Source organism: Ambystoma mexicanum, chromosome 6q (genome assembly GCF_040938575.1).
Source record: "Ambystoma mexicanum isolate Mex_15411 chromosome 6q, UKY_AmexF1_1, whole genome shotgun sequence".
NCBI classification, from domain to species: domain Eukaryota; kingdom Metazoa; phylum Chordata; class Amphibia; order Caudata; family Ambystomatidae; genus Ambystoma; species Ambystoma mexicanum.
Window position 1 is genome coordinate 3,262,186 of NC_090937.1, and position 18,230 is coordinate 3,280,415.

At 42.4% G+C, this 18,230-nt stretch overlaps 1 protein-coding gene across 4 annotated transcripts in view; it reads right to left on the reverse strand.

The window, feature by feature from the left end:
• The window catches only part of TMOD1 (tropomodulin 1), a 720,714-nt gene that overhangs the window by 72,922 nt on the left and 629,562 nt on the right, over window positions 1-18,230 (reverse strand). Inside the window, exons 10-11 of one of the 4 annotated variants that reach the window (XM_069630365.1) lie at window positions 14,708-14,766; window positions 1,778-6,305 (exon numbers count right to left, since the gene is read on the reverse strand). The exons of 2 other annotated variants lie outside the window; for them this stretch is intronic. In XM_069630365.1, coding sequence (XP_069486466.1) covers window positions 6,303-6,305; window positions 14,708-14,766 — 62 coding nt within the window. In that variant the 3' untranslated portion in view covers window positions 1,778-6,302. Of the gene's footprint in view, window positions 1-1,777; window positions 6,306-14,707; window positions 14,767-18,230 lie in introns of those variants that run through there. One more of the 4 variants, XM_069630364.1, reaches the window with a different exon arrangement.

Here is an 18,230-nt window from a genome sequence, read left to right on the forward strand (position 1 = left end):
CAGAGGCACCTAACTAGATGGAAGTCCGAGCCCTGCGAAGAGTGGAGCCTTGTGCTCAAAGTACCTGCCACGCCGGTGCCAACGGGCAAAAGGGGAAGCTCTTCGGAGGAAGTCAGGCAGTTCGGGTTAGTGCCCAGCAGAAGGAGAACAGGTTCCGCAACTCAAGCGCAGCCTCCACAGCGGGCAGAAGCAGAGCGCGAGTACGGCCAAAAGGGTGCTGTTTTTACACAGCAGGGAAAAGCAATGGGATACTGCAGGAGGGCGACCAGATCCTAGCTAAACTACTCACCGGTCCCCGAAGCAAGCAGACCCAGGCTTCTCCACATTAGTTTCAGCAGCTGGCAGGTTCAGAAGAGCAGGGAACGCCTCGTAGTCGTGTAGAGCGAAAAGACGTCCCAATCGACGAAACCAGCACAGTTTTGTTGCCGCAGCAGGACAACGGAGCGGCCGTGTGTATTCGAGCCAAATGTACACTCCTCCCTTCAGACCTGGGGACGCCAAGCGTACGAAGCGTGGGAGAGTGACCAGGACTCGAAATACAACACAACCTGGCGGCAGTTACAGAGCAGGACTCCCTTGTAAGCTGGTCAGTCAACTGGATGGCCCAGAGACGCTTCCGAAGGCTTACTTGGCAGGAGATGGTTGAAGATGCCGGGAATAGCTGTTCCTGCTATTCCAAAGGTCGAAGCACCAGTACAGGCCTTCTGGTTCGATCAAAGGAGGACAGGGGCTCTCCGGACGACAGCAGTGCAAAGGAGGATTCCTTCAGCGGGTCACCAGCGATTCCTCGGTCCAGCCTCTTGGTTGCAGGATACTTGGCTCCTGTATTCCTTCGTTCGTGAGAACTCAGGAGATCGACATGGCAGTGGTGTTTCCAGCTCCCTCTTATCCACGGTTCCCTTCGCGCCAAAACGGAGGGGAGCCAATGGGAGATCCGCTCATCAACACACATACCATACGTGGACCAATCACGGACCACGGTGGTCCCAGGCATTCACACCACCCCAGACTCTCTGGCACCCAGGATGTGTATTGGGACCAGACATCCCAGCCCACACCCTGGAGGCACACAAACGACATGTAGAAGCCCGCGAAAGCAACCACGTTTCGCGGGAAAGTACATGCCCAAATAAGGAAGGCCCCGGGTCGTCTGACCTGGGGAAGGTGAAGGGAGCAAGACGGTCAGTGGACAAGACAAAGGAGCCTCGCGGCCTGGCCATTTTGGGAGCCAGGCCACCATTTTGGGTTCAGTGCAAAAACGTGCTCAGAACGCCAAAAGGAGCTCAAAATAAACAAAACGATCGCTGCCACCATTCGAGTCCCTGAATGACTTGCACCGATCAAATACCATCCTAAAAGAGTATCTAGGGCCTGTAGAAGGCTAGAGACCCAAGAGAGCTGTAACTTAGCTTACAGTGCCCTCTTGTGTCGTGTTGCACTAAAATGGCGACACGATTAAAGAAACTACGGGAAACCACGTTCCCCGGTACTGACTGTCTTAAGGGCATGTCAGTTTCCCCATAAGAAAAGGAGCGAAAGCCCAGAGAAGTGCGGCAGAAGGCTGTACTTCTCTGGCAAAGTCAAGAACAAGGTTAAAAACAATAGCAAAAAGTTTAGGGGTTGCCACATGGAAGGAAAATTCCCTACAATTACGAAATCTTTCCTAACACTGTGAAGTGAGCGTTTGGCAGAAAATGAAGGCACACATTTTTAAATTCAGAGTTGTAAAGTGGAAAAAGTGGTTATATTGAAAAATAAATAGCAATGCAACAGAAAATGACCTTGGCACATTGTTTATTTTTTATTTTTGGTGCCACTGCAGAGATTTGTTTATACAAGAGGTAAATTAGATCCGCTAGCAGCAACGATTATTTTTTATTTTACATTTCCAAGCAGATTAAAGTGCTGTATCTGCATGACTTCTTGTCAAAGTAATTTGAGGGTCTTGAAATTGTTCTCAATATTTTTGTTCACTCATTTGGTTTCCTAAAAGTATATGTACTTATCTTCTCATCCCAATTGGCTGTTCAAAGATTCTGAATTTTTATATGGGTATATTTAAAAAAAACGTGCCGTTCAGTGCTTACATGCATGTCAAACAGTTTGAGATGTCCCTCTATCTTCAGACTCTTATTGCAACAATATACTTCAACATTTCGCAGACATTTGAGTTGGAATGGTTACACAGAGTTGAAAACACACACACATGTGCAAGGGTGCCTTCCTAGACCTTGCACTTCTTAGGTTTTGACTGGATATGATTTGCGGTTGAAACCAACAAGGATGGGACATGCTCATTTAAAGATGCTCACACCTTATAGTTTGGGAACACATTTTTGAATTTGTTGAGTTTCTGCTGTGCACAGTATTTTTCTGTCTCTTGGGAGGGCAGCCACATTGCTGTCTTACATTACTAATGCTATTAGTGCGTTTGTCACATACGTGGCTAGAAACCTGCTTTGGCAGTTCTGTAATACTCAATGCAAAATCATGTGAGGGGGAAAAGGTGAGGTGTTAAATGAAGGAAAACAATTGCAGTCCAAATCGAATATCTATAACATTTTTTCCCAAATTTTGTTTTAAAAGGCTTGAAGGTTTCTATTAAAACTGATAAGAAGCCGTTTCAAAAGTCATGACTTGTGAACGTTAACGTGAAACTGTAAAATTGTGTTCAACGTCAGAAACTGGATGTCAAGGTGCCATGGCATTAAATTACTTCATAAAAACTTTGAAATACCGAAACATAGCATTCCTTGCAACGTATTTCCTTGCCAAGATTTTAGGTGCATAGTCCATTCTCATCGATCTTTTGAATATAGCTGCATTGTAATCTCGGACGTTATTAATTTTTCAGGAGGAAGTCGGGAAGCATTGTTACCTAACGGCCACTATTTCACTACATTTGAGACAGTATCTGACTTTTGTGGAAACGTTTATAGATATGACAATACATGTTGTCCTATTCACGCGGCTAGTTGTCAGTGGCAATTATAGCATTATCTTCTAACAATTGTTTTGTTGCAATGCTTAAATACATTTATAAACAGATATTTAAATCATATAAAAAGGAGACTACAGTTGTTTTTGTATAGAAAGAGCTTTGCGTTGTTTTGTGATGGTACTTACTTTCTTACCCTCGCCATGTCCCTTAAACGTGATGGATTCTGTCACTACAAGGGGAAGACACCAGAACAGCTACTCTTAAAGGTAAAAACAAGCGTGGAAGCTCTTGTCCTTGTGACATGCTTGCCCTTCCTTCTTCAGTATCTTTTGTTTTACCCCTAGAGAGCTACCAAGAGTACCATGTTTCTTATTCTCTCACTGAATATAGGGGTGGGGCAGGTCCCTAATATAATCCTATGCTCTTTTCTTTTTTACTATGCCCCTCCCCCCTTTTTGCATCTTTTTCATTTGTACAAAGAAAATCGTGCTCCTTTATTGATGCAAAAATCTACTGTGAGCTTCACACCAATGAAACAACATCTATATGCTCCTAAGTGCAATGTCATAAAGTGAATATGTTTTACATTGTCTGAAATGCATCGTCAGTCCTTCTGGAGTAGTCCTTTAACTTCCTGGTAGACCCCTGCTGCTTCTCTGAGAGTTTGACATGTCTGCATCCTCCATAGGTAGGTTTCCAGTTCGCAATCCCCATTGGCTGTATAGTGTTTGGACATTTGCCATCACCTGCCTTCATGGAGCAGCTGTTTCTCCCTAAGGCACTGCAATTCTGCCTCACATAAAGAGCACAATATCATTTAGGCTCATGCCCCCATGGGGTTCCAGGCGTTTACTCAACGTAAGGTTCACATGGACAAGCACCTGTAGATGGGCATTTTTTAAACATGACACTATTGACTCTTAAATGTATATGCAGGTTCTATCCAATGAGGCTAGAGGAGACATCGACTGATCAGTGTCGGCCTACTGGTGGCTAGGATGATCAGTCATATTCATAATCCATCTTCTGGAAAGAATGTTAGCCACTGAAGGTTGTGGATCATATAGGCCATGATTAGTCTTAGGAATCACTGTGGCCTGAGCTTCTCAAAGTCTTACCCTCCATCCTCTTCGGATTCCTTTGAGGGAGGATGTGGATTCCCATTAGTCTTGTCTTCATGGACTGAACTGATCAGTCCACATCTCTCTGCAACATTTTTTCAAACAGGCTTTGCCCATTTAGATTTAAAGGTAACTGTGGGGGCCAAAATTACCAAAGTAAGCAGTGGGTGTTCTTGATTTTTCCACCAACAAGCATCCAAAAAAACTGTTTCCAAGGCTCAAGTTAGGGTCAGCTTTTCTCAAGATGATTTGAGGAAAGACGATCTTGATCTTCATATCGAACTGGTTTTCCACAACTAGCAGGGGGAGACTTTATTCTAGCACTGTATGCAGGCTGAGCTGAAAGAAGTGATCCTGGCTCTTAAACTATGTCATGTTTTTGTCAGCAAACCATCTAGCAAAATTTGAAAACAACTCGGATAGGTTGAACAGGGTCCAACATCGAACTCAGACGTTAGAACTTCACCAGAAGGAGGTGAAACAGGTCTGTTTATTTCTTGTTCCAGCACAGAGAGACAAAAGTCTGGGAGCTGTCTTGATATTGGATTTGTCTGGGAATAGCTCTTCACACTGTCAACCTGATTATTCTTATGTGGCCACACCCACACAGGTTCAGCTTGCAAGATCTTATGTTCCGTGCTGACTGCAGATGAGCCTGAACTCTCAGGGTATACAACCCTGATCCCTGGAAAATATAGGTTTATCAGATAGAAATAGGTCAATGCTGCAGGTGTTGAGCAAGCAATCAGATTCCAATTTCCAAGAAAGTAGCTCCAAGTTATCAAATTGAGCCTCAGCTAAGAATATTAACCATTTAGAAATTGTGTTTTACTTCTTGTCTCGCATGTCAAGTTTAGGTATTCACATGCCACTGATTGGCAATTGGAGCTTGCAGGAGGTTTGAAAATGTTTGCATCTCTTTTCTGAAGGAGGTTATCGAAAGACATTTGGATGTATTGATAATCTACCTACATCCCCTAGTTCAAACCCATTCCAGTGAAAATGTGAATGTGCTATTCGTTCCCCATTGGCCCTCCTAGGGTTGTGCACGAATGACTTCCAATTAAGTCACAATGGTTAGATGTAGGTGTGGGACTGTCAAGTCTTCTCTGTAAGCAGTTTGCACATCTTTTGCAAAGGAACCATGTACATAAAGACAAATGGGGCATGCAGACTCCCTATTTTGCACCTTACCTTTATTTTCTACTATTGTCTAAATTGGGTGGTCTTCCCTTTATTATCCATTATTGAGTCTTTATCAGTGATGGTAATGAGACCTCACAATGTGAATAATCGTGGATACCTAAATGCTTCCAATGTTTTTTCCCTGATCGTTTTGTAGTTGCTTCTCAGGGCTCGAATTTAGAGAAGGACATTTCTGAAATCTCTATTGCCTGCTAAGTGGTGTCCTGAAAGTTAGACTGCTACTCTCTGCTACCCAGCTCAATGGTACACAGTCCCTGCAAACATCTACTTTATGGCTACAGCACCAAGACACCCCTATGGGGGGTGAACATGCACTCTACAAATACACATGAGGCCCTTTCTCTGGCCTATGGGTGCTACTCATTTCGATGGAGGGAAATGAAACTGACAAGGGAAAAGTAAACGCAGCATCATGGTGTAGGGTGGGGCATCAACTAATGCTTCGCAGATGCTTTTAAGGTGCTACTAGCCCTTTTCTCAAGTGTAAAGTGACACTGCTTGCTTGAAGGGGTGCGGGCGAGGGGGGGCTAATGGCCTACGAGAACAGACCTTGCTAAAGTTAATTAATTGCACTGTTTTGTTCATAAACGTTTTTTAAATGGTTCAATGCAAAGAGCCAGTCCACAAAACAGCATGATTTGGAGTCAGCATCATTCTTGTTCCATGAGATCTCTTCTTTCACTCTTTTCGCCCCTCATAAACAAATCAGCAGTTGACGACTGACAGCAGGTCAAGAGACAGAGGGCGACAACATAGTCTTTAAAGAAAGCTTCAGGAGTCATTTTCTAAAATCATCAGCTACATTTGCTAGCAAGATACAACTTTTTAGTGCACTTTGACGACTTAAAACTGAACTGTCACAACAAATATTCTGTGCTGGCACTTTGCAGCTTGGATTCCACAGTCTGGCACAAGCTATTGGTGTACGGTGTCCTGTTACAGGGTGCAGTTGCGTCACACCTCCAGGAGGGGCTACACCACGCTCCGGCACTTGGGATAGATGGGCCCACTTAAATCTGAAAGTCTCTTTTTTCTCACTGAAACGATAGAAAAAGAACAAAAGTTTAACCAACAGTGATCACATAATACAGTCTCGTGTGTGTGTCAATTTCCCCTGTGTGCTCTTTTAGAGCTGTAGTGCACAATAGTAGCCCATTTACCAGCCCATGGCTCCAGTTTCTACTGTTAAGTTGCTAGGCGCATGTAGATGTTTAAAGAGGAAGAATAAAAACGTGTATGAATGCTGCCAACGGAATCTTCTCTTTTCTGCTCCTCCCAAAGCTAAGCGTTAATATGTAAAGCTACACCATGATTTTCATACCATAGCAATATTCGTACTATTGGCATCTTTCCTTTCTGCCCTATCAGCCACTTCAGTGCTTCATGGTTTTAGCAATTAACATGGAACCCCGGATCCATTAAAGTACGGTATAAATGTCAAATAAATACAATACAAATCCCCAATTTGTCAGAACATCAAACTGCTACTTAAGACTCTCTAAGTGCTCACAGGACACTATATACTCCAAGCTGGATACCGCCTGTATTCTATATAGACCTTCCTCCCATGTAAGAGATTCAAAATGAACTACATCAGAGACCTGTACATTCTATCATCGCAAAGCAGCGCACAAATACATTACGTAGCAACACTTGCTCACAAAACAGTCCACGGGAAAAAAGCTAATTTTGTGCTCAATGACCTCCCTCAACATTCTGTGTGCCTGTGAGACGGAAATGGCTAGGACAACTTCCCCTGTGGGGAAGACGTTTTCCTTCCTTGAGTCAGAAACTATGCTGTAGTCTACTCTATGCCAAAATGTCACGTTTTCAAATGCAGACCAGTTTTTCTAGGCCACTGCAGCAAAGACCTGGAGTCACAAAAGCACTGGTACATGGTTACACTGCCAGGATGCCGGTGGATTTTAGTCCTGAATTAGCACAATCATCGAATTACAGCATCTTCTTCTTTGGCTACTGTACAGTTTCATTGGGCAGCCTCCTAATTCCTGAATGTCATTTCTCCCACCACTGATTTTAGCCCATAGCTCTCTGAATTATTGACCAAACCTATTGCTTATCATGATTTTCATCTTTACTTTTTCCTATAGTTGAGCAAATGACTTCCAATTCCCAGACGATCACCCACAAACTACTCACTTTCACTGAGCAACTGAAGACGACCTTTGCTTCTTAAATCCCTGTTTTGCCTTCCTTGACCTATTGCTCACACACACACACACACTGCCAAACTTCAGTGCTGGTGCTGACTTTTATAATGTAGGGTCCTGGCTTTGCAGTCACCAGTACTTCTTGCTTATCTATACTAATCTCTTCTGCAAAGCATTCAACTTGCTGCAATTCAATCTTCCTCCAGCCTCAATATTTCCAGGCTTCCACAACCTCCCCCAATTGAATGTCTGACATTTTCATTCAACTTTTTCAACAACTTCAGTCATTCAATTAATTTGACCGTTTTGATGGATATAGCGCTTATACTTTCTCTCTGTCTGTTGGTGGAATTACAATGCCTCTTTAAACTAAGATTCTAATGAATACTGTTTCCTGTTCAGGTTCTTTAGCTTTAGTATAATAGAACCGCAAGACTAGGGCCCCAATCTTTTCATACCCACTCTGTGTCGGGATTTCATTTATACCCCAGGTCACAACACATCTGTTGTGTGATAGTGGGTGCAAGTGACAGTCCCGTATGGTACAAATGGTTCCTCATGAGCCCATTAATTCCTTTTCCGATGCCACCGGTTTGGGAAATCAGAACGCTATGTGCAGTCAGTGGACTACAACTGTTACACAAGTTAAATTATGTTTACTTTGTTTCCCTTCTTTATGAGCAAAAGGGTGTTGGAGCTTAGTCCCTGTGACAAGTGCTCAGGCAAGATGGCAAAGACAGACAACAATCACTGCTGTATATGGTGCATGGGAGTGCATCATGAGATTTTAAACTGGGAGTATTGCTGCAGCTTTACATCTGAGGCCCACTGTTCAAGAGTGAGAAAGATTCATGTCTCCCTCTACAGAGCCAATCCTCAACCTGAAAGGTGTAAGGATCTAGGAAGGTATGTTAATTGCACTGCTTCAATGTAACCAGTCGAAGACCACAAAAAGAAGAAAACCTACTCCAGTAGTAAGTCAGTAAACATCGAACCCTTGTCAAATGATGGCAATGTTTAAGTCATTTTTAGATAGCCGGACTCCTTAATCAATGTTGCAATCCTTTTTAACTGGAGCAGTTGCCATTACGGAATGACAGAGCTGGAGTAACCGTACCAATTGGGCCATTGATAACAGCAAATTATATGGGGACATTCTGGAGATAAATGCACTCCATGTTTTAGGACTTTAGACAGTAGCTGATGCCATCTTCCACTGTCCCTGTAAGAGAGCCAGGATCTGAGGCTCTGGTGTCATGTGGCTCAGTGGGACCAAATGGGTCCGCCTGACCCATATGAACCATGGAAGATCATTTGAATCTACAGCGAAGGATCCCTCAAAGACGGAGTACTCTGAATCCCCTCTGTCAGGGTTTGAATAACTAGAGACTTAGGAGATATGTGAAACAGCAACAAGCACCAAGAAAGGAGAAAACATCAGCAATGTTGAAGGGTTTTGATATAGAGAGCCCTTCTCAAGCATCAGAAAAGAAAGTGGGTGAGCTTTTGGGGGTAGATCTACAGTGTACATCCAAGGTATCACTTCTATTCCTTCATCTTAGAAGGGATATGATGCAGGTGCTGGAATGCTTTTTATTCCCAAACTAGAGAGCCATTCATGAAGGCACCCCCTTAGGATGGTTTAGCAACAAAAGTGCTTCAATATTTACAGGATGCACTTGTTTTGGACACTTCATGTGGGAATGTGCTAAATAAGCAAGTAGCAATATGCCCTTGATTCGAAGGTTGGCAGGAAACTCTGCATGTGACAGTATTTGTGCTGATTAAATGTCGTGAGAAGGTCATGGATGTGCTCTGGTAAGGACCTACAGAGGATCCTCACTTTATATATTTTGTGGGACATACAGGAAAAGTCGTCTCCATTCATGACTATAAACAGAATTGAACTGAGAAAGTACAGGCCTGTAACATGGAATCCACCATACACATCAGGACATTTAGGGGCTGATTCATGGAATTTGTGCGCCGAAAAACGGGGATTTGTGGGCCATTCTGCCTGCAAATCCCCATTCATTAAACAGGGATTTGAGGGCAAAATGGTGCACAAATCCCCGTTTTTCGGCTCACAAATTCCATGAATCAGCCCCTTAGTGCCTGATTTATTGGCAGTATATGCAGCCCATTCATGGGGTAGACTAAATGTACTTCTTTCATTGCCTCTGAATCATGATTGATTTAATGGCAAAGAGGTATTTTCATCTGGATCTCTGCATTTGAGTCCAGAGACTGCAGCTACTAATTTGGTCAGGTCTAGTATACTTTGTGGCAGTTGATCTAAACTGCAATTGGGAATATGCCTCAAGGGAAACCTGAAGGAATGAGACATGCTATGACACATTATTTTAAGTTTTAAAAACATAATTCTGCCAGCTATGGGACATTGGATTTTGTGGTGAGATCTATTGCAGTGCTGTACCATTTAGGCAGCCTGATTGGCTTAGGATATTCCATATAAATGTACAATACAATATTTGAGAAGTCTCTTAACGGGAGTTAAATGATTTGATGACAGTGTGGCTTACAGTTTTTGCAAAGGCTTTAAACAAACTGCTAGATATCTGTGTCTATCTGTCACTGCAATGCCGCTGTGTATTTTCCAGCAGTACAAGGAATGCCAACTGCACCACAGGAACAAAGATTCAGAAGTGGTGCTTAAGGACAAAGTGGACCTTTCATTAGGAAGGGCAGTACAAAAGAAAGTGGCATCGGCCCAGGGATCTGAAACTCCGGGGAAGTGCATTGGTGCACAATTTAACCATCAAGTTCCAGTAGGTGAGAATGGGGAGCAGGCTGAAGAATTTTCAAGACTTAAAGAGACTCTCAAAAATAACCAGTGGATCTTGTGTATAATAGGGAAAGGTTATGATCATCCCCTTTTCACGTTATCCTCCGTAGACAAGAACATAGGAAAAGTATTTATCAAAAGCTACTATTGGAGGTAAAAAGAAATCCCAAAAGGAGCAAAGGGAAGCCATATGCAAAAAAGATGAACGCACTTGGAAGTTATTTACTAATCACCAAAAAAGGCCTTGAAAGCTAAGGCCCAACTTAGATCTTAACAAATGCACAAAAAAGCTCTGTTGCTTCGTTGGTCTGAATACTCTGTGGAGAGAGGCAATCACGTTTGCTCTGCCTCTTCATCTTCGTATTAGAAAACCCCAAATACAATAGAAATGCTGACAGTAAAAATGGCAACATTAGCACAAAACCTAGGAGCTCTGTTTCTGGGAAATGTGAGGATTCCACTGGACTTGCAGGATATATATTTCCATAATCCTATCTTCACTGCACACAAAATGTTCTTAAACTTTGTGATAATCCTGCAACACTCGCTTCTGAGGGCGCTGATGCTCAATCTGGCCTGGCACAGTTGGTGTTAAAAAAGATCAGGGCAGTGTTGCCAATGGCACATGTGATTCTGTCAGGAGAACACATCTTTCCCTACCCTTGATGGTTTGTTGGCGAGAAGAAGCGTTCTTGGAATTAGGAGACACCATGTGATTACATACTGTCCTTTCCATCTCAGATAAATATCACAGAAAATGAATTTGTGGATAGGCTTGGGCTAATTTCATCCTGGACTTTATTGTTGTTACCATCACAGCTGTGGATGAGAATGCTGCAATGGTATTTGCAATGGTATGGAGAATTGCAATGGATATTATTGGATCACAGCTAGACTATTGCCGGTGAGCAAAGCCCTAGCACAATCTCTGTGCTGGTGAGCCAAGAGGAAGAATTTTATTGTGGACAAGTCTTTTGCACTTCCAGGGTTTCAAGGGCAGGTGGACATAGAAACTTTTTTCCACAGTTGTAAATCCAAATGTTTGTAAACATCATTTTTGGTGTCCATAATATTGGCTAGACGAGATACAGGCTATGCTCCCTGACATGCCTTATACTGTTTACTCTGACAACAAGTTGATACTGTCTCTAAAACCTTCTTTTCAACAAAAAGTGGTGACTGAATTTCATATAATTAATTCAATTCAATTATTAGCAAGTTGCTCTTTGCTGCTTCCAGCTGGGGCTGAGAGGACATTGCATAGGATTGATATAAGAAGTTGTTTAGCCATTGCATTTCCATGTCAGGCAAGAACAGAATGGCGAGGCAACTTTTTGATTCCTTTTTGAGTGCATCTAGGGAAAGTAGATGCATCTCTACAGACTGTTACAGATGGTTACGGATAGTTGTGTGTATTGTGCATTGTTATACGCAAATATCCACGACTCTGGATAGATTCGCATTCTACAAGGGTGCAGTTGGGTGTCGAACTGCAGGGCTGGAGGGCTGCATTATACATGTTGGTTTTAAGGATATTGTATATCCTTAAATCCTCTTACTACTTCCATCATCCTGGAAGGCCTTTCTGCCATCCAGCCCTGGTGCACTTCCAACAATCTCTGCCTCAATGCCAGCAATACTGAGAAACCTTCCTATTGGGACTGCTGCCCCTTCTTTCTTCCCCTCACTCTGGCCATCCTCTATAGGCTCTCCCTCTTCATCTGAGGCCAGAAAAGTTGGAGTCATCTTCGACTCCTCTCTATCCTTCCTCCCACACATTCTGGACATTGCCAAGAAATCCCACTCTCAACTCTTCCTTCTCAAATGAAGTCTCATTTTTCTCACTTTCCCCCAGAACCTCAATGTTACCAGAGCTCTGGTTCTCCCTAGGCTAGATTACTGCAAGAGCCCTCTCTTTAATCTACCCTCTTGCTCCCTACGACACCTCCAGCTAATCCAGAATAGGGCAGCAAAACTTATCCTTGAACTCAAGCCTAGGGACTGCATCTCTCCTGACCTAAAAACTCTTCACTGGCTCCCAGTTGCTGCAAAGATCATGTTCATATCCCTCTGCATCATCCATTAGGCTGCCTGGGACCGGGGACCACTCTATCTGCAACTTTATCTTACTAAATACTCTCTACCAACTCTCTGTGTGTCAAGCGCTCCACTAAACAGAGGGTCGGTGGCCAACCTCTTTTCTCAGCTGGCTCCACCTTATGGAACAGTCTCCCCCCTCCTCTTTGTCTTGAGCCGGATTTCCTCAAATTCCGGAAGCTCCTCAAGATCTTCCTTTTCACCTCCTCCTTCCCTACTTTCCTCCTCTGCTAATCCCACAGTTGCTGAGATTTGTGACCAGGGCTCTTTTGTGTTCTTCGGGACCCTGGTCTCCCACTCCCAATCGCCTTCAGCCTACACCCACCCATAGCACTTGCCTTGGCACCCTATGGCCTATGCCACTGTAGGCCTGCACTTTTTATCGCAGCTGAATGCTCCCTAGCATTTCCTACACTGAGCACTTACATCCGCCGCTAACTCACGAGCATGTGCAGTCCAGCACTTACCCTTCACTCCCTCTTCCCTCTCCACTCTCTGCACTTGCGCACCTTAAAAGCTCACAAGGCCTAGTAGGTCTGTCTTTATCCTCTAGTTTATTAATTGTTTTCAATCCCATGTTCACCTCCTGTTGCCCTGTGGGCGCTTTGAAACACAAGTTACTTGTTGTGTAAGCGCCTAACAAATGCATAATAAATAAAAACAATAAATCCATTAATGTTCATGAAATAAATTTGCATGCCTTTTGAATTAGTCTATGTTAATGTATCTCATGATTATTAATGAGAATCATCCTGAAAACCTGATATGTTTGCAGTGTAAGAGACCTGGAGTTCAACACTCTTGGACCTCATCTTTTCTCCATGCATTTGCTAAAAATGACTGTGCGAACTCTAATGCTAAAGTTAACACTATGATTGGAAGTGGTTAATAGTTTTTTATTTCTTTTCAAGGTTCCTCAATCTAAATATTTTCGGCATTGCTTGGGGAATCTTCCAGAGATAAATAATTTGCAGATTAAATAGTATCCATTAGAAGAAAAGGTTACACACCTTATTACTATTTCTGATGGCTAGTTTGTTTCTTTTTCAGGTTCCAGCGAGATTAACATTTGTGTAATGCCATGGGATATGTGTGAAAAATAATTGAAAAGTTCCAGTTTAGCAATTTGGGTATTTCAACAATAAAGAATCTGCAGAAGAAGCAAAGTATCAAGCAGAACCAATATTTCCCTAGTTAGATGGACGATCCTACACCATGCTCTGTATTGTCTTTGTTTTTTTGTATTTATAAGACACGTCCAAGCAATAGCACAACACAAGGCAGCACTTTACATAGAACAACAATAGGCTAGCAATAGGTTCAAGAGAGCACTAGATAGATGACGCAAAAAGTGAAGTGGCAAGGCAGCAGTGAAGAAGGTCATTGATCGAGGATAATTTGAGTAGGTTGATTTTAAGGATCTGCAGACGGACAGTGAAGAACGGAAGAGTCTATTTTGAGTGAGTGCCACATTTTTGGCACATAGTAGAACAATGCTTTCATTAAAGTTTTCTATGTATTGAAATTAGGTGGTTATCAATGGTGAGGCCTGATTTACTTCTAATAGCATGAAAGTACCTGGTGAGAGTCCGTTTTAGGTGAAAAAATGATGTTTTTTGTATTGTAATATTGTTACATTTTGCATTAAGCTTTATTGTATCCCATACATTCGTAGCATGCTGAGAAAGACCAGAAAGTATAAGGATTTAAAATAAGTTAAGTGTGAAGTAGAACATATTCAATTCCTGGCAATCGAGTGGACACCAGAGGAGAAATGCCATCTTTCAAAAAAGAAAACAAAGATGCATTGTTTACAAAATGGTAATTGACACTTTGGGTTAATATGTAAAACCCTTTTGTGAATAGAAACCAGTCAAATTTATCAATATGAAAGAGCTTGGTCGTTTTTATTTTGGTAGACTGTTTTTTGTCGAGTGTAAACAGAAATATGTATATTGATTTATGCATGTTCAGATTAAGGATATTTGGGCATAGAGAGGGGCGTCAATCAAATTTGAAATTACTAAACTCAGGTCATTTTAAACACTTAGAGCCAATGCATTGGCAAAGCAATGTTAAAAAAAAGGGCTGAGTCAATAAAATCTCATTATATATTGAATGGACATAAACCTTACTTAAATGTTTTTTAGGGAGAATACCAACTTAAAAGAAAGGTGGCTGAAGCAAAGAAAAAGATTAAACACAAGCGTGAGAAAATATGGAGATAGAAAAAAGGAAAAAAATAGTTTTGAAAAAAAGTTTAGCATAGCTTGGTGATGGCCGTACAGAAAACTGGCAGAAATATTACAAGAGTTGGTGAAGATATATTGCCAGCAGACATACAAAAATCTAACTATACTTATACATCATCCCGTTGCAGAGTTGAGATGCTATGCCAGGGGCCGTCAGACCGGTGCAAACGAGCTGTAAACGAGAACTAAATGAGAACATACTTTGAGCAAGTCCAAAAAATTACACAGTCGTTATACAAACGGAAGATGCAAAGATACACAAATATACACTTTAAGCATCAAAGGTGATTATCTAAACACATCTTATCTATATCACTCGTATGAATGAGTAGCATCCCCATTTGAGATGGACAACTGACTTGACAGTATAAGCCCTCATGCAGTGTCTTCTGATAAAGCACTTTGACAACTGGGACGTGGATCAGGGGGCTCAAGCTTAAATGAAATATACTTTTTATTGTTTTTTGAAAGACACTAGAGGTTATCCTCTCATTACAAAATACATTTCTTAAAGATTAAAAGAAAATATGATCAGAATGTTTCACAGAACAAAAGAACTTGATGAAGACGAATTATATGAGCATATTAGAGACTGTTTACCGCAAAGTATATTCTTGCTTAAATAATCAAACTCACTCATCCCAACCTTCAGGCATAACTAGATCCTTCATAATGCACCCCACAGCACTTTGATAACCATTTTTCTGTTCAATTCTAGGTGGAATATCTTCATAGTCATGTTAAAAAAGTAAGATGTAGCCGCTCAAACCTGCATCACTGCATAGGGGTTTAAAGAAGTTAGACCCACACATCTACTCACTTGTTAATACTTTTTAGGCTCTAATGCTGCAGCTATAAATCATGCCGTTGCTGACCACTGTTTGAGATATTTAACCAGCATAAAAAAGCTCCATCATTGCTGTCCTAGATTTTACAATGAAGTTCTTCGAGATTGGATATACAACTATTATTCGTGGATACCACAGCAAAGGTCAAAAATACAGCATTTCTAACGCGTCCTCATACATGGACCATGAGCATTGATGCATGTGTTTATCTCTAGGAATCATTGGTCTTACCCCCTTGTATCACTCTCTTAGATCCTCACCCAGCTTGAATTTCATTAACTGTTTGTGATGGCTTGTGTTAGATATTTTTAATATATAATTCTAACAACCTTTAACAGATTTACATTCTCTAATATGGTCAAGACACTGCTCATTCTCAACTGAATCAACACACTCATTTGTAATAACACTGTAAATGTGCTTCTTTAATGTTTAACATTTAGGGGTTTACTATAATTTTCCACCTATAGGCTCTATATGACTCTATCCAGAATTTCCGGATCCCTGAGTAGAAAAAGAGAAATGCTCTTCAATATACTCCAGACCTCTTTTATGAGAATGTTTCTTATCACACTGTTTCATTCTTAACATTGCTATGCTATCAGGGGTGCAATGCTGCCTTCTTGGTAGCCAGGTATAGGTGCTTCTTTCCTGTAAAGCAGAGCGTTCACCAAGCAGACTCTATTTGATGGAAAAAGCACCTGGCAAAAAGAAACACCTGGACCACAACCAGGTGTTATGCCCCTGAGCTTCAGAGATCACCAAAACAGCAACCAATCAGTGAGGAATCTGACGGAAACCGAGGAGACAAAGAGTGTTATGATATGTCTCTATTCTGAAACAACCTCTTTTCATACTCGTAGAATCATATGAAAGTAAGAGGGCATCTATCAACCTCCATCTGAAATCAATCAGACCTTTTCACTGAAAGCTAAAGAAAGGAAACCAGCTAAGAATGGCAGATATTTTGGAACTGGAACTTCAAGAATTATCATTCAAATCTAAGCCTCCTCGGAGTCCCCATTCCAATGACCAATCCAGTTTAGCTACAAAATAATACAGATGCCTACATGCTACAACAAGACCCTCTGCCCTGAAATGCCATTGCAAACACTGCAATTGAGGTGCAGAGACAGAGGTGGCACAAACAAGTCCAGGAAAAATGGCTGACTCTGGCCAGCTCATGCTTCATGCTTGGGCGCTGAGAAGGCAGTCTTAGCCTCATCTTCTGGTGGCATGGGAATCTGCCATCATGCTTTGGTGAGGTCCCGTGTTGATATGTACTGAGCTGGTCCAATTTGTTCAATCATTTCATTTATTTTATTGCTTATAGAGCAAACCTAGCTCAAGGGCAGGGGAGCACGCTACAACAGGATTGTGCCAGAATTGGGCTTGGCATTTTATACATTAACGCAGTACTGCTGGTGGAGGAAGAGAGGGATTTATGCAAAGCACTGGCTGTGTGTTCAGCCCAGGGATATCATTTACTTTCCAGTGGTTAATACAGATCCTGCTTGGCTTCCTCACCAGGTGAATCGGGCAATACCAATGGCTCAGTGACGGTTTAATGATTTTGAAGTTTAAAATCTTAATTCTCAGTTTGACTTCTGATAATCCATATGGACTCAACCTTTCAGCTTTGCCAGGTGAAGTATAGATTCAGTGTGTGAACGTGTGGGCCATACCTGGTTTGATGAAGAGATCTTGCAAGTGAAGTAGGAAGTCCCATAGATCAGATTCATGAGTGGGTTTCAGATCTTTTGAAACCATCCTCCCCAACCATGTAGGCAAAACTATGGTAAACAGTACATCCCATAAGGATTCTGATTGGTACCTCTAAGTATTTCTTTCACGCTTTCAGACAGTTGACAAGATAAACATTTGAGGGTTTGATGCAATGTTCTTGTTGGACTTGATAATGTAGGTCTTCAAGCACTTCTGCAATCTTGTAAGGTGCATGACACTAGCCAGTAGTTTTTTTATCAGCTGTTAATAGGAGCATTTGGAGGCTATCACCTAAAGGAAATCTTTTTAGTTTTCCTGGACTTTCTGTAGATTTTGTTTAATTACGGAATGTGCCAGGGGGATATGTGTTTCGGTATCTTGGACACAGAGGGGCACATTCTGCCCTGCAATTTCCTGGTTCCAATCTTGTAGCAGGTCAGTGATGTCCTGAGGTAATCTGTCATAAATAAATTCAAAAGGGAAGAATTTGAGGGGGCGCAGAAGGGAATGGCTGCCTGAAGCTCGGCTCCTCTCTCAGCTGGGACAACAGATAAGAGAGGACAATCCCGGACCAAAGTCAACAAAAAAACAAAAGCCCTAACTGTTGAGAAGCAGGAGAAAGCAGAGGCACCCTGAGCACTCTGTCAAACAAAGGAGAAATCGGTGTAAGAAAGAGATGACCATCCCCACCGTGTGCAGATCATGTCGGCCGTACTGTAAAAGGCGCCAAACAAGCTAAGGATAAGTGCGGCTGCTGAGAGCGCTGCAGAGGCTCTGTATCGGGTAAAGGAAAGCAACCCCGACCCCAGCGCCGGGGGTCCGATAAGATAACATAGTGGCAGCTCACACGATCGAGCCTGAGCCATCAGAGAAGAGAAGAGGAAGCCAGGAGGAGGCGGACTGCACACGTCGGGGGTCCACAGCAAGGAGCCAAGGTACAGCCAGATGGCCATCGGCCCATAATTGTGCACAAATCACCGCCAGACGCTCCGATCCGAGGGAGAAGGTGATATAACAGCCCGGAGCAGGGGCCCAGCATCGGAAGCCCTGCAGCCCTGGTGAG